Raw genomic sequence first — 15,086 nt, 5'->3', positions numbered from 1 at the left:
TACCCCTCTTTCTGACTCTCTCTTTGTCTCTGTAAAAAAAAAAGAAAAGATATAGTAAAAGAAATGATCTACAAATTGATAAGACACAAACAACCCATGAGAAAAGCAGTCAAAAGATGTGGACAGGTATTTCACAAAGTAAATCAAATGGGCAACAAATATATACAAGAAGATGTTTGATTTCATTAGTGAAGGAAATGCAGATAGAACGAGTTATTTTTCTTTCCTCAGACTGTCAAAAGTAAAATAAAAATCACTGATGTATTACCTTGTCTCTCTCACTATGCCATTGGTGGTAGTATGTATTGGTAAAATCTTTTTTTTTTTTTTGTATTTTTCTGATATTGGAAACGGGGAGGTAGTCAGACAGACTCCGCATGCGCCCGACCGGGATCCACCTGGCATGCCCACCAGGGGGCGATGCTCTGCCCATCTGGGGCGTTGCTCTGCTGCAACCAGAGCCATTCTAGCACCTGAGGCAGAAGCCATGGAGCCATCCTCAGCGCCCGGGCCAACTTTGCTCCAATGGAGCCTTGGCTGCAGGAGGGGAAGAGAGAGACAGAGAGGAAGGAGAGGGGGAGGAGTGGAGAAGCAGATGGGCACTTCTCCTGTGTGCCCTGGCCGGAAATCGAACCCGGGACTCCTGCACGCCAGGCCGACGCTCTACCACTGAGCCAACTGGCCAGGGCAAATCTTTCTTTTTTTTTTTTAATTTTAATTTTAATTTTTTAGTGAGAGGAGGGGAGGCAGAGAGACAGACTCTCACATGTGCTCCAACTGAGATCCACTCAGCAAGCCCACTAGGGAGCAATGCTCTGCCCATCTGGGGCCATTGCTCTATTGCTCAGCAACCCAGACATTTTTTTTAGCACCTGAGCTGGAGGCCACAGAGCCATCCTCAGCGCCCAAGGCCAACTTGCTCGAATCAATCGAGCCATGGCTGCCCGGAAGAAAAAGAGAGAGAGAGAGAGAGAGAGAGAGAGAGAGAGAAGGGGAAAGGGAAGGGAAGGCAGAGAGGTAGGGAAGTGGATAAGTGGATGGTCACTTCTTCTTTTTGTCCTGACTGGGAATGGAATCCAGGACATCCACATGCAGTGTGGACACTCTACCATTGAGCCAACCCACCAAGACCAGTAAGACTTTCAAAGGGGGGCAATTAAGTAAAATTCATTAACATGAAAAGGTAACTCCCTCTGACTCAGCAATTCCACTTCTGAGAATCTAAATATCTGCATAAACGCACAAAGAAGCATGTGCAAGACTGTGCAGTCTATCACCAGAACTGTGAAGTCTATCATGGTCCTTCCTAGCTAAAAGAACACCATCAATGTGCCTTTGTATGCCTTGTCCTGCAAGAATGCTAGACCTCAACTTACTATGATCAATGAAAAAAGCAAATTGTGCAGACTATTACTTTTTGTCTGATTCCATTTATGTAAAACTGTAAAAAAACGACACACATGTATAGTTGCATTCTAAGTGCATATATATGTAGGTAAAACGTCTCAGGAAAGGGCTAAAGAACGTATACCAATCTGGGAGGTGGGGAAGAGAGAGGATGATTTGTGTCAAAAAGGCTGTTCATATTTCACTCCATGTACTTCTGTGCTGCTTGACTGTTTCATGACACAATGGGTTAATATATTCCTTGTGGAAGGAGAAGTCTTAAAAAGTGAACTGCCCTGTAGTACACAGAGCAGCATCTCCAACTGCTCCTGGCAGAGGAAGGGGCTATTTCCAGAACTTAAGAGTCGCCTCTTTCTAGATGCCTTCTCTAGCTGAGTGAGCACAGTTCAGATTGGGGATTTGTGCCCAGGGCTCTCTGAGCTGGGTGTCTATTCTTGTGGACAGGAGCTGGTACTCAAAGTGGGGCATCAGATTTCATACATAAGGTACCCTAGTAATTTCTATTATCCCAAAGACCTCACCCTGTTACCCCCTCCCTCACAAGCATTCCCACCCACCCTGCTGCATCTCAAGCCCAAGGCTGACCTTTTCTAAGGAGTAGTGAAAGAAGTCCTGATGATGGTATTTTTCAGTCCTTCTGAAATCTGACTCCTGGAGGAGCAGAATAAGGTCAACCACAATGAAAAGCCAAACCGAGAATGGGGGCAATGCATAGAGTATGGTGGTGACTGTGGTCTTCATTTCCTCTAGGCAAAGAAACCTCAGGAGGCTGAGGTCAGGGCTTCCTAGCATTTTCACGCTGAGGCTTATTGAGAAATGTCAGTGTTGCCACCCACACCTTGGTTGGAGAGGGAGAGGGGACTCCTTCTCCAGGGATGGGTTGGGGGCTGTGGGAAGAACTTTGTGTGAGACCAAGTACCCTGCAGAGTCAGAAGAGACTGGGAACCAGTTCCTTTTCTGGAAGTTCACAATTTTAATCTTACTCAGAAGTTAACATTTAGGAGTAGATTTGAAGAGGTGAGAGATGAAGCCACGTGGATGTCAGAAGGAAGCACGTTCCAGGTTGAGGGAATAGCAGGGCAAAGGCCCTGAGACAGGACTGTGTCTGGTGTGTGGGAAGTACAGCAAGGAAGCCATTATGGTTAGAGCTAAGTGAGCAGAGAAAAAATAGAAGGAGATAAGATGAGAAGGGAAGAGAAAAATGTGGAAAGTGAGCACTGCCTTAATATCTTTTTAAAAAATGGTAGGTGACTTATTAAATGACTGAATATCTTATATGGACTTTGCCTTTTATTCTAAATGAGTTAGGGAGCCATTGGCAGTCTAAGAGCCAGGGAGCAACATGACCTGGCTGACGTTTGACAGGATGGTTCTGACTGCTGGGTTGAGAACGAACTAAAGGAGTAAAGGGGAAAGCAGGGGGCGGGGGCAGTGGGATGACAACTGCAGTAACCCAAGGGAAAGATTGTAGAGCTGAGTTTTTCTTGACGGTCTGGCCAGCATCACCTGGAGGGCCTGTGATGCTCTTTGGCGGACAAGGACTCCTTAGAACAAATGACAAAATGTGTATGCCAGTTCTCCTGTGCGTTCCTAATAGAAGTTGCTACTTCTGTTGGTCCGGGGTGGGACCTAGAATATTGCATTTCTACAAGGTTTCAGGTGAGAATCCTGCTGTTCTGGGAACCACAGTTTAAGAACTACTAACTTCTTCTTCGTAGCACTGATGATAATGTGCGATAAATATTTGTTTATGGTGCATCCTCAGGAAAGCACCATGCTCACCTCCGTGTCCCTGTGCCAAGTGTGATGTCTGGCACGAATGTCTTGAGCGCAGCTCTGGGCCAGGTATGGTGCTATATTGAATGAAGCTCTTCGGGATCCCTCGTTTGAAGGCTTTGGAGGTTATCGGTGATGGAATTTTCCAGAAAGTGGTTATTAGAGGGAAAGGATTCATTGTAATAGCAATAACAATGGGCGTGCCTGACTCCAGTCCAGAGCCTGCCTACGTGTTTTACTCACATCTTCTCCAATGAAATCTTGTAAAACCCTGTGAATCTGCTATCATCACCCCAGTTTTGTGAATGAGAAAACCAAGGCTTGGAGAGTTTAAGAAAATTTCCCAAGGCTACACGGTTAACATATACCAGAACCCAGCCAGGTCTGACCCAGAGCTGGCCTCTGTTTACATCAGACCAATCTCAAGAGGTCACTGATAAGAAGAGATTGCCGTGAAGACTGCAGCTTCCTTACTTGGGGACTGTAAGTTCTTTTCAAAAATTCAGGAAATATGCCATCCTTTTAAAAAATGCCTTCTCTCAGAAATGGGAACCCTGTTAACACAGCACACTCTCTGCCTCTGAGCACTTTCTGATAGAGCTCTGGTCCCCGAATAGGTAGCAGTGTCTGCTCCAACATAAATAAGTGTTTTTGCTGACCTGTGTGGTTTTGATCAGTCTCTGAGGGAGCACTTTTCCTCAGCCCTCACGCTCTGCCCAGCCTCCTCCTGCACGAGGTGCCGTATTGTGTTGCAGGGCTTAAGCCAGGTAAGTCCAGGCCAGTTTATCTCTAAATGAAACCCATCCCTCTCACTACAGTAGGAGAAAAATCAAGTCCCAGGACTTCCGGCCTGATCAGCCTCTCTCTTCCCCCCAGACTCCCCAGAGGATAAAAATAGCCGCCCCTAGGGCCTCACTGCGGTGGAGCGATTGCGCACAGAAGCTGCCTGGCCCGGGACCAGCTGCTCCCCCAGGCGCCAACCACCGGGAGGTTTGGGGTCAGGCCCAGGACCTGCCCATAGGGGCGAGGTGACCCGGGCCGGGCAGGGACACTTGAAAACATCACCAATACAGGGAGAACCTGGAGTAAATATGACCGCGATGGTAGTTGGTTCACATAAATATGTACATTAGGAGGTTTGGAGATCCTCGCATGGCCTCGCTGGGCTGCCTCTAAAAAAGACCACGTATCCGTCATTGTTAACCTCACTGGGGGACAGGGACTCCTTGCAATACCGGATGAGATGTACTTTTTCGTGGTGCTAAAGCATGCACTTGCATACACAGAGACAGAAGTATGCAGAAACAAGCACACACAGACACACTTTTGCACATAGTATTACCTTTTTAAGAGAAGGGGTTGTCAAAACCTGGCATGGACTACTGGTTAAGAACAACCTCAGGTGCGGGACACAGGATGACTATAAAAAATAAAAATTTGTGACGTTTAACAATAAATAGGTTACTAAAGTTTGCTAAGCTCTTTTTGAAGAATAAATGTATATATAGCATATATACATGAGAACTGAAACGTTAATGTTGATCTCCAATGTTGGGATACAAAGTGATTTCTATTTTTCTCCATTTTCTTACAAAACAAAAAAAGCAGGTTTCACTTTTGCAACGAACGAGAGCGGCCTCATTCAGGCATTACCCTGGATCTGGAAGCCCACTCGGCTGCACGCGCGGTCCGGGCCTGCCTGCCCGCAATCCCCGCGGCGGTGAGGGTGTTACACACAATAGACAAGCAAACATCAGGCTGGTGACAACGTGGAGCGGAGGAAGGCTCCTTCAGAGAGGATAACCAGAGAGCGCTTCGCGGGCGCCTGCACTTTAAAATCAAAGCTCTCTGCGTCAAGCCCCGACCGGCCCGCACGAAGCGGGCGATGCGTGCGCGCGCGCGCTCGGGGCGGCGGAGACGCGCACGGGCGCGCCCCCGCGGCCAGTCCCCCATAGTGGACGATGCCGCCGAGAAAGCGGCGGCGGCGGCGCGCTCCGGCGGTCTGAAGCAGCGGCCGGCTGCCACGGGCCGGCGGCGCGATGAGCTGGGCGGCCGCCCCCGGCTCGGGGCTGTGAGGGGCTCGGGGCCGGGGGTAGGCGGCGGCGGCACGGCGGGCGGCCAGCGCTCTCTCCTGGCGGCGGCGGCGGTGGCCATGCGCGGGACAGCGCGGCTGGGGCCGCCGCGCCGGGGCTGCCTCCCGGGGGCCCGCGGCCTGAGGGCCCCGCCGCCGCTGCTCCTGCTCGCGCTGCTGCTGCTGCTGCTGCCCGCGCCCGGCGCCGCCGCCGCCCCGGCCCCGCGGCCCCCAGCGCTGCTGCCTGCGGCCGCGGGGCCCAGCGTGAGCCTCTACCTGAGCGAGGACGAGGTGCGCCGGCTCATCGGTGAGTGGGGCCGCCTGCGCCGGGGCGGGCAGGTCCGGCCGGGCCCCTGCGGCTTCCGGCCGTCGGCGGCCCAGTGCGCGCGCGGTGCACCGCGGGCGCGTCCTCTCCTTATTCCCCGGGGCTCCCGGTCGCGTCCCACAGCTCTCCATTCTGCCCCGGAGCCCCGGCCTCCGGGCCCCGGCCTCCGCCTTCCGTGCTGGCTGGGAGGTGTGGTCCCTGCCTGACCCCCGCCCCCGGTCATCCTTCTCGTTTCTCCCCTACTCCCTCGCTCCTCCGCTTCGGAAAGACCTGGGGACCCCGAGCCGCTGCGAAATACCCGGGATCCACCCCACTCCATCCTTCAGTCCTTGACCTTGTTCCCCAGAGTCAAACACCCTTACAACTTTTCTTCCCTGACATACCATCTTTCTTTGACCCTTCCTTATGCGTGTCACTTCAGGGCCCAGGATTTTGGATAACTCGAAATCCACGTTTTATGTAGAGTAAATCTGTAAGCCCTTGACGGTGGTTTTGATGCCCCAGCAGAGGCCACACTAGTGAGCTCATACTTTCTGGTTATCATACTTTAAAAAAAAAAATGAGAGAGAGATTATAAGGGCCTTTCATGTTCGTCTGCAAGTCTTGCGACCGATAAGCATACTTTTTAAATAGTGAATGTCCAGGTAGCTTGCATCTTTCAGCTTCTTCAGGACCTTTTTGAATCTTGTCTGAGATGTGTTGGAGTTTGGACTGATCCTGTATTTCTGGGCCACTCCTACTTGGAATACCTTGAAGGGGAAAGGACAGCTTGGCTTTGGGTCAGTTGGTTCTATTCTACTTAATTAACTTTGTCGTTAATTTAAAAAATAATGGTGTTCTCTTGTGGGAACTTTCTGGATTCCGGAAACGACGGAAGGTCTGATAGAAATGGCCCCAAATGGGAAGTCTTTGGTAGTAGCAGATGCCTAGACATTTCCTTTTTTTGTGTGTATTATGACAATCCCTTTATTTCATCTCAGGTTTATGGTACATCTGGGTGAGGGGGAAAAATTAGTCTCTTAAGCATCGATTATGGGGTCAGTTTTATTTATTTTTAGTTATAAGACTTCCTCGAGGTCTGTTGAGGAATTGCTTTTAACAGACTGTTTAGACATTGTTACATACACGGATTTGCAGTCTTTAACCAAAGAAGAATGCAGTGTTTTTATAATGTCTTGCACTCATAATCCTCTTTTTAGTCTAGCTGAATCAGCTGAATTTAGGTTAGCTGAATTAAAACTGCAAATTGGGTTAGTACTTGCAACATAAAACTAAGGTTTAGGGAAAATAACGAATGCTTATAAATTGACTCATCACATTAATTAAAAATTTTTTTTAATGTGTTATGTATAGCTTTATAAAGGTTTTTGTTGTCGTCGTCGTCAAAGCATGTATATAATTTGTGACTTTGTTTATAAGAAACCAGTCTGGGTGGGAGTAGGGGACAGGGAACAACCAGAGGCTGACATTGATTGAGTTCCTGCCATGTACCTGCCCCTGTGTTTTTATACACATCATTTCCTCTATTTTTCTTGTAACCCAGTGAGGTAGGTATCATTATTCCCATTTTAGAGATGAGTAAAGTAAAGCTTTAAGTAATTTGCTCAAGGTCACACAATTTATAATCGTTTGTTTTTTAAGAAAATGAACGTAGTGTTGACATAGGCTGCAAAGTTTTATTGAATGAAAAGAAGATACTGTTTCTACTATAGAAGTTTGATTATGGCATGGTTGGAAAAGAATGCTTGCGAATTAATACTTAAAATGATGTATTTGTTACCTGATTGATGGACAGGAATGGGCTCTTGGGAGCAGAGAGAGAGGATAGCCTTGCTGATCACTGTCGCCCACAGACCTGAATAGTATTTTCTCTTAATGTAGATAGAGTTGACCTGCTACTGTGGGTTTCTTGACTGTCCATCCTTCCAGATGTTGGACTCCTTCCACCTCCTTCCCATGTCCCTTATACAGTTTTCCTTTAGAGTATTTCTTGTCTGCACCTGCGTGCAGAATAGCAAGCAGGTAGGACTGAGGAGTATACCAAGCATCCAGAGTTCTCAGAATGCTGTTTCCTACAGAAACTCTTACGATATTTAAGACTACTTGAAATAATACTTTGTACCATATTTTTGTATCCTTTTGGGTTAAATACCTTCTGAAAGCTGACTTGGGAAACTAACCATCATTTTATAATATTTCTAAGACAATGAGTTTGGAATTTCAAGTAAGAAACTTAGAAATGAAGTTGATAGTACAACTTGATAAATTGAACTAATTGCCCTCAATATAAGACTAAGTTGTTGTTTTAATTGGTTAATACATGCACATCATTTATAAAAAGGCAGTCTCCTGTCTTTGACCTTTTAATCCTCCAGGCTCTACTTTCCAGTGGGAGCTACTATCTTAAACTAGTTCTGTTTATTTTTTTCCTGTTTTTTTACTTTCCTCTTTCTAAGTCAGTGTGACTTCATAGTGTCATAACTGAGTACTTGCCCTCTTCTCTCCCCCTAAACCCCCAATATAGCTATGTAACAGTTTCTGGTAGAACCAGCAGTCAGTATTTACATTATGTATTTATTGCTCACTTCTGTGTTAAAAAGTGACCAATGGTTATGTTTTCTTTCTCTATACATTTTTGTTTTTCCTGGAGCAAATTGACTTTTAAGCTTTTTGATTAGTTCTTTTAAATGTAACTATGGCTATATTCCCTCAAATACTCCAAGAAATATGTTAAATGCCTTTTGATTTTTCCCCCAGGTAACACATCGAATCCTCTATCAGTTCCACTTGGTTTCTTTCCCCTTAGAGATTTACCTCTCCAGAGCCTCCCATCCTCTTACTGCAGTCTGGACAGGAGGATTGTTTCTCCAGTGACTTCTGTTCCCTTCTTTTTTATCTCAGAGCCTGTGTTTCCTAGATCTTCTGTCTTCCTTTTTCTTCGTTTTTTTTTTTGTTTTGTTTTGTTACAGTGTATCCTCCTTAGAAGGGGTGTGTGGAAGTCAAATTATTTGATGCCTTGTGTGTCTGAAGGTGTCAATCTAGTCTTCATGCTTTATAGATGATTTGGCTGAATTTAGTACCTTAGGTTGAAAATAATTTTTTTTTTACAACTTTGATGGCATTTTCACACAGTTTTCTGGTTTCTGATGAAAATCCAAAGCCATTCTGATTCCTTTATTTATTTATTTCCTTTTTCTTTCTTTTTTTTTTTTTTTGAAGTCTTTTTCTATGGTGTTCTGAAGTTTTATGAACTTCTGTGTAGATCCTTCCTCTGTCTGTCCGTCGCCCATCTTATCTTAGTGAATCAATCTAGAGCTGCATATTCTTCAGTTTTCAAAAGTCTGTCATTTCTTTGATAGTATGCTACCCTTCATTTTTTGTTTGTTATTAGTGAGACGTGTATTGGTTTGGTTATGGAATCTCCTGGGATTGATCTTCAGGTTTTCTTATGTTGCCGCTTATTTATATTTTTTATTGGAGGTGGGAAGTGGGGAAGAATTTCTTAATTTTGTCTTCTAAACTTTTATTTATTTTTAAAAATTTAATGATGTTTTGAAATTTTAGAAGCTCTTTTTGTTCTCCATATCCATTTCTATTTCACTACATTTTCTGTTCTATTCTTATTTTGTGGATTTACTATCTTTCCTTATCTTTGAGGTGTGTGTATGTTGTTTTTAATTTTTCTATATATTTAATACTTTTTTTTTTTGTATTTTCTGAAGTTGGAAACGGGGAGGCAGTCTGACAGACTCCCGCATGTGCCTGACCGGGATCCACCCAGCATGCCCACGAGGGGGCGATGCTCTGCCCATCTGGGGCGTTGCTCTGTTGCAACCAGAGCCATTCTAGCACCTGGGGCAGAGGCCATGGAGCCATCCTCAGCGCCTGGGCCAACTTTGCTCCAATGGAGCCTCAGCTGTGGGTGGGGAAGAGAGAGACAGAGAGGAAGGAGAGGGGGAGGGGTAGAGAAGCAGATGGGCAACTTATCCTGTGTGCCCTGGCCAGGAATCGGACCTGGGACTTCCACACGCCGGGCCGATGCTCTACCGCTGAGCCAACCGGCCAGGGCTTAATACATTTTTAAAAAGATTTTATTTATTCATTTTATAGAGGGGAAGGAGAGAGAGAGAGAGACAGAGTAAGAGAGAAAGAGAGAGAGAGGAGGGAAGGAGCAGGAAGCATCAACTCCCATATGTGCCTTGACCAGGCAAGCCCTGGGTTTTGAACCGGCAACCTCAGTGTTCCAGGTTGACGCTTTATCCACTGAGCCACCACAGGTCAGGCCATTTAATACATTTTTAATATACTGCTTCTTCCAGTGTGCCTGTTAATATCAGGGTTCTTTTTCTGTTTGTTTATATCACAAATGCCTGTTGATCCTTGGCTGACTCTAATTAAGAGAGTGATGCTGAAAAGTTGATTAAGAGAGAGAAAGTGTGTATGCGTGCTGTTAGTCTACTGTGTGACTACCCTTGGGATGCAGGTGGAGTCTACCCAACATATCAGCCTTTACATATCTTTGAGACTAACTAGTACCTACAGGACATCTCCAGTTTCCTGTCTCTGGTATGTTTGGTGATGTACCAGCAGTTTGGGTTGGGGTTTAATTTTTTTTTTTGCATTTTTCTGAAGCTGGAAACGGGGAGAGACAGTCAGACAGACTCCCACATGCGCCCGACCGGGATCCACCCGGCACGCCCACCAGAGGCGATGCTCTGCCCCTCCGGGGCGTCGCTCTGCTGCGACCAGAGCCACTCTAGCGCCTGGGGCAGAGGCCAAGGAGCCATCCCCAGCGCCCGGGCCATCTTTGCTCCAATGGAGCCTTTGCTGCGGGAGGGGAAGAGAGAGACAGAGAGGAAGGAGGGGGGTGGGGGTGGAGAAGCAAATGGGTGCTTCTCCTATGTGCCCTGGCCGGGAATCGAACCGAGGTCCCCCGCATGCCAGGCCGACACTCTACTGCTGAGCCAACCGGCCAGGGCGGGGTTTAATTTTTTTTTTTTTTTTTTTTTTCATTTTTCTGAAGCTGGGAACAGGGAGAGACAGTCAGACAGACTCCCGCATGCGCCCGACCGGGATCCACCCAGCACGCCCACCAGGGGCAACGCTCTGCCCACCAGGGGGCGATGCTCTGCCCATCCTGGGCGTCGCCATGTTGCGACCAGAGCCACTCTAGTGCCTGAGGCAGAGGCCACAGAGCCATCCCCAGCGCCCGGGCCATCTTTGCTCCAATGGAGCCTCGGCTGCAGGAGGGGAGGAGAGAGACAGAGAGGAAAGCGCGGCGGAGGGGTGGAGAAGCAAATGGGCGTTTCTCCTGTGTGCCCTGGCCGGAATCGAACCCGGGTAATTTTTGACTTCTGTTTACAGTGCTACTGCTAAAGTGGTTTAGTTTCTTCAGAAACAACTTTGGATCTCATGTTGGGCCTGGAGGCCCAAATGCTTTGAATACCTCCTTCAGAAGCTCCCCTTTTGTTTGGCCTGAGCCCAGGCTGGCCTTTGGTGGCTCCATTGCTGAGCCCCTCAAGAGTCCTGAGGGGCAGTGACCACTCCTTCAGCTGCTTCTCATCTTGCAAATGTTGTTGAAATGTATGATGTCTTCTTTCCTTTCTGCTTTGTCTTTGTGGTTTGATGTCTTTGATTGCATTGCTATCATTTAGGGGAGTTTGGGGAGGAAATGGGGGTCAAGGCTAGTGGTCATTCCACAGTGTATAAAGGCAGTTCAGATTGGGCTTTGACTGTTGAAGAGCTGGTGCCATGGAGCAGTTGTTTTGTAATAACAATATTAAGAGGACTAGCAGTGGTGGTTGAAGCAGCAGTAGATAGTTTTATTTTATTTTATTTTACTTATTTTTTTAAGTGAGAGAAGGGGAGACAGACAGAAGACAGACTCCCGCATGTAGCCCTACCAGGATTTACCCGGCCAGCCCCCTATGTGGGGTGCTCTGCCCATCAAGGGCTGTTGCTTAGCATCTGATCTATTTTTAGTGCCTGAAGTGGAGGCTCCATGGAGTCATCCTCAGTGCCCAGGGCCAACTTGCTTGAACCAATTGAGCCATGGCTGTGGGAGGAGAAGAGAGAGATAGAAGGGGAAGGGGAAGGGGTAGAGAAGCAGATGATTGCTTCTCCTGTGTACCCTGACAGGGAATTGAACCCAGGACATCCGCACGCCAGACTGACACTCTACCACTGAGGCGTCCGGCCAGAGCCAGTTGACAGTTTTTAGAATGCTTCTGATGTGCTAAATCTTTTACCTGTGTCAAGTTCAGAGGTAATCCCTGTGTTAGGCATGTACTGTTATTTCTGTTTTACAGATGAAGATACGGACTTGGAGTAGGTATGTAAACAGTCCAGTTACTTGGGCATGCAGTCCTTATGGAAGTCCATTGGTACAGAGATCCAAACACCTCAGAGGCTTTTCATCCTGTAGCATCCCTGTGTCCCTAGGCCAGGCGTGGCCAACAGTTTTTGCTCCCAGGCCAGATTAGAAAGAAAACTTTTTTCACGGGCCAGACGAAATATTAAAATTAAAAAATGTTAAATACAAAAACGATTCATTTAAGTAAACAAAATTTTATTATGTAATTTGTTTATGAATAAATGTGAGTGAAAAAAATTTTAATATACAATATTGTTTTAATAAAAATATATTTTAATAAAAATATAATTACATACCGTATAAATATCCAAACTGTATTGCAATCAGTGGAAACAATATTTAATTAATAGAATGAGCTTGAAGGGGTTATATCGCAAATAAAACAATTCTTTCATTTTACAAACAGCCTGGACACGTTTTCAGTTATCAACTGCAGCTATTGTCTATGCTACAATGCCACTTGATTCAGCACACTTGACCACAATCATAACGAATTGTTTGACCTTGGGTGTGCACTGGCAAACTCCGCCTAAAAGAATGTGGGTTTCACATCACCGGTAAACGTCAAACAGTTCATATCAAGTACAGATGAGTACAGAAGTAAATCTTCATAATGGAATTTTTTTTTTTAAAGATTTATTTATTTTTTTTTAATTTTTTTACAGAGACAGAGAGTGAGTCAAAGAGAGGGACAGACAGACAGGAATGGAGAGAGATGAGAAGCATCAATCATTAGTTTTTCATTGCACATTGCAACACCTTAGTTGTTCATTGATTGCTTTCTCATATGCGCCTTGACCGTGGGCCTTCAGCAGACCGAGTGACCCCTTCCTGGAGCCAGCGACCTTGGGTTCAAGCTGGTGGGCTTTTTTGCTCAAACCAGATGAGCCCACTCTCAAGCCAGCGAGCTCGGGGTCTCGAACCCAGGTCCTCTGCATCCCAGTCTGACGTTGTATCCACTGCGCCACCGCCTGGTCAGGCCATAATGGAATTTTTTTAAAAATGAAGTATCACGAATCCATTCGACCAATTATTGAAAGATAACCCTAGATTAGTCACATGCAGAATTCTTTTCCGTGTATCACTATCTTCTTAAATATCTCGATTTTCAATAATCAAAGATGTTTCTACTTCTGAGTAGCTGAGATTTTAAAGTAGCGGAGAATATTAAATATTTAATTACGGGCTGCATAAATTCATTACTCAGGCAGGATTTGGGGGCCGTATGTTGGCCATGCCTGCCCTAAGCCCTGCTTAATTGCTCTCATTTACTCTTTTTACTCAGCTGCATTATAGGTATCCCTTTCCTTATTTTACTGATAAGGACCTTGATTCTGGGCCTTTTTGGGTAGTAAGGATAGTGTCAGGTCTTGACTCGGTCCTGCCTGAGTTTGGAATCCATACTACCTCCCTGTCATCTCTGTAGGAGAGATTAACCAAACTACTTGAGGAGTGTAATCTGTAAGCCTGCTGCTACATGTGCTTGCTTGTGGTCTGGATCATTATCGGCATCCTCCCATGTTCTCTAATTGAGTTTCCTAAGTCCAGAGCCTGTGAAAGGGACATGTTGCTGGAGCAGTGAGTGGTAGGGGCTTGAAAATCAAATGCTGGTAAGTGGGGGGTATGATGTAAACTGGTCATGGCAGTAGTGTTGGTGGTGATAGAGAATCTGAAGGGGACAGCGAGACTCCTAAGAATAGACTCTTCCTCCCACCAATTAGAAATTTACTTTGGATAACTTGCTTCTCTGTTAAAATAAATTACCCTCCCCCAAAGAGTTAAGCATGGTTCACATTTTTTTTCTTCCTTTTCCTAGTGAGAGGAGGGGAGATAAAGAGACAGACTCCTGCATATACTCCAACCGTTATCCATCCGGCAACCCCCTTTTGGGGCCACGTTTGCAACTGAGCTATTTTCAGCACCTGAGGTAGAGGCTCAATGGAGCCATCCTTGGCACTCATGTCCATTGTGCTTGAACCAATTGAGCTATGAGTGGAAGGGAGAGAGAAAGGGGAGGTGAAGGGGTGGGGAAGCAGATGGTCACTTCTCCTGTGTGCCTTGACCAGGAATCGTACCTGGGACATCCACAATCTGGGTCGATGTTTTACCACTGAGCCAACCAGTCAGGGGCAAGCATAGTTCACATTAAAAATAAGGCCAGGAAAAAATTTTGAAGCCCATATTGTAGTAGAAAATAGGGATTCAAAATTATTAAATTTTTCTTGAGGAACTTAGAATTTTGTAGGGAAGACTGTTCTATCTACAACTATAATACTGAGATAAGAGTTATATTGCTGGTTGATATAAGTAAGTTATTGTATGAGTGATGACTTTTGACTATAGAAGGGGGGAGGAGAGAGAGGCTTAGAGAGTTCTAGGAAAGGTGTTCCAAGAAAGGAGACATTTGAGTATCATATTGAAGGATAAATATGATGGGCAGAAAAGAGAAACAGTTCAAGCCAGGCACAGAAAATAGTATGACCAAAGCCATAGGCCTGTGGAAGCATATGTGTGAAATCAAGGAATAGGAAACATCTAATGTGGCTAAGATGAGAAAAATTGGCAAAGTTAGGGAGTGGTAGAATATAAAGCTGGGAGGCAGGTTGAGATTGGAGTAGAGATTTGAATTTTATCTTATAGGTAATGAGGAGCTGTTCAGTTTGGGAAAGGAGAATGCACAGTCAGAACTGAGTTAAAGGAAAGATGGCTTTGGCCCCAGTGGCTTGCAGACTGAAAAGCTGCATCTGGGAAATGGGACAAAGTCAGCCTTGTGATAAGAGGGATTAGCAGTTGAAGGGGTAGGATGGATTTGTGAGGCATTCATAGGGAGTTTGCAGATTTAGTGGAGACTTGAGGGTTAAAGAAAAGGGAGGAGTCACAGAGGAATCCAGGGTTTCAGATTTGGGCAGCTGAATCGAAGGACTTTCCTTTTGGGAAGAGGTTGAGGGAAAGAAAAAGGAGATGAGCCATGTGTTCCTCTTCTCCCAGCATCTTTCTTTCCTCTTCATCCTCATGCCAAGTGGTTGGTGGGGGAGGGCTGTGAGGGTGCTCTCTCTGTTGGTGTGTCTGGCATGACTTAGCACTGCTGAAGCCCTGAGGAGGTGGGGTGCTGGTGGAGATGGGTTAGCACCCTG

The 15,086-nt window shown here is 46.1% G+C and overlaps 1 protein-coding gene across 2 annotated transcripts in view; it reads left to right on the top strand.

The window, feature by feature from the left end:
• The first annotated feature begins 5,123 nt into the window (after nt 1-5,123).
• The window catches only part of RYK (receptor like tyrosine kinase), a 107,245-nt gene continuing 97,282 nt past the window's right edge, over nt 5,124-15,086 (top strand). For both annotated transcript variants that reach the window (XM_066245097.1, XM_066245096.1), the window contains exon 1: nt 5,124-5,561. In XM_066245097.1, the coding sequence (XP_066101194.1) occupies nt 5,336-5,561 (226 nt within the window). In that variant the 5' untranslated portion in view covers nt 5,124-5,335. The remainder of the gene's footprint in view (nt 5,562-15,086) is intronic.

This window comes from Saccopteryx bilineata, chromosome 10 (assembly GCF_036850765.1).
Source record: "Saccopteryx bilineata isolate mSacBil1 chromosome 10, mSacBil1_pri_phased_curated, whole genome shotgun sequence".
Classification (NCBI taxonomy): Eukaryota; Metazoa; Chordata; class Mammalia; order Chiroptera; family Emballonuridae; genus Saccopteryx; species Saccopteryx bilineata.
Note: the sequence above shows the minus strand (reverse complement) of the source record. Positions and strands in the feature narration are given on the sequence as shown.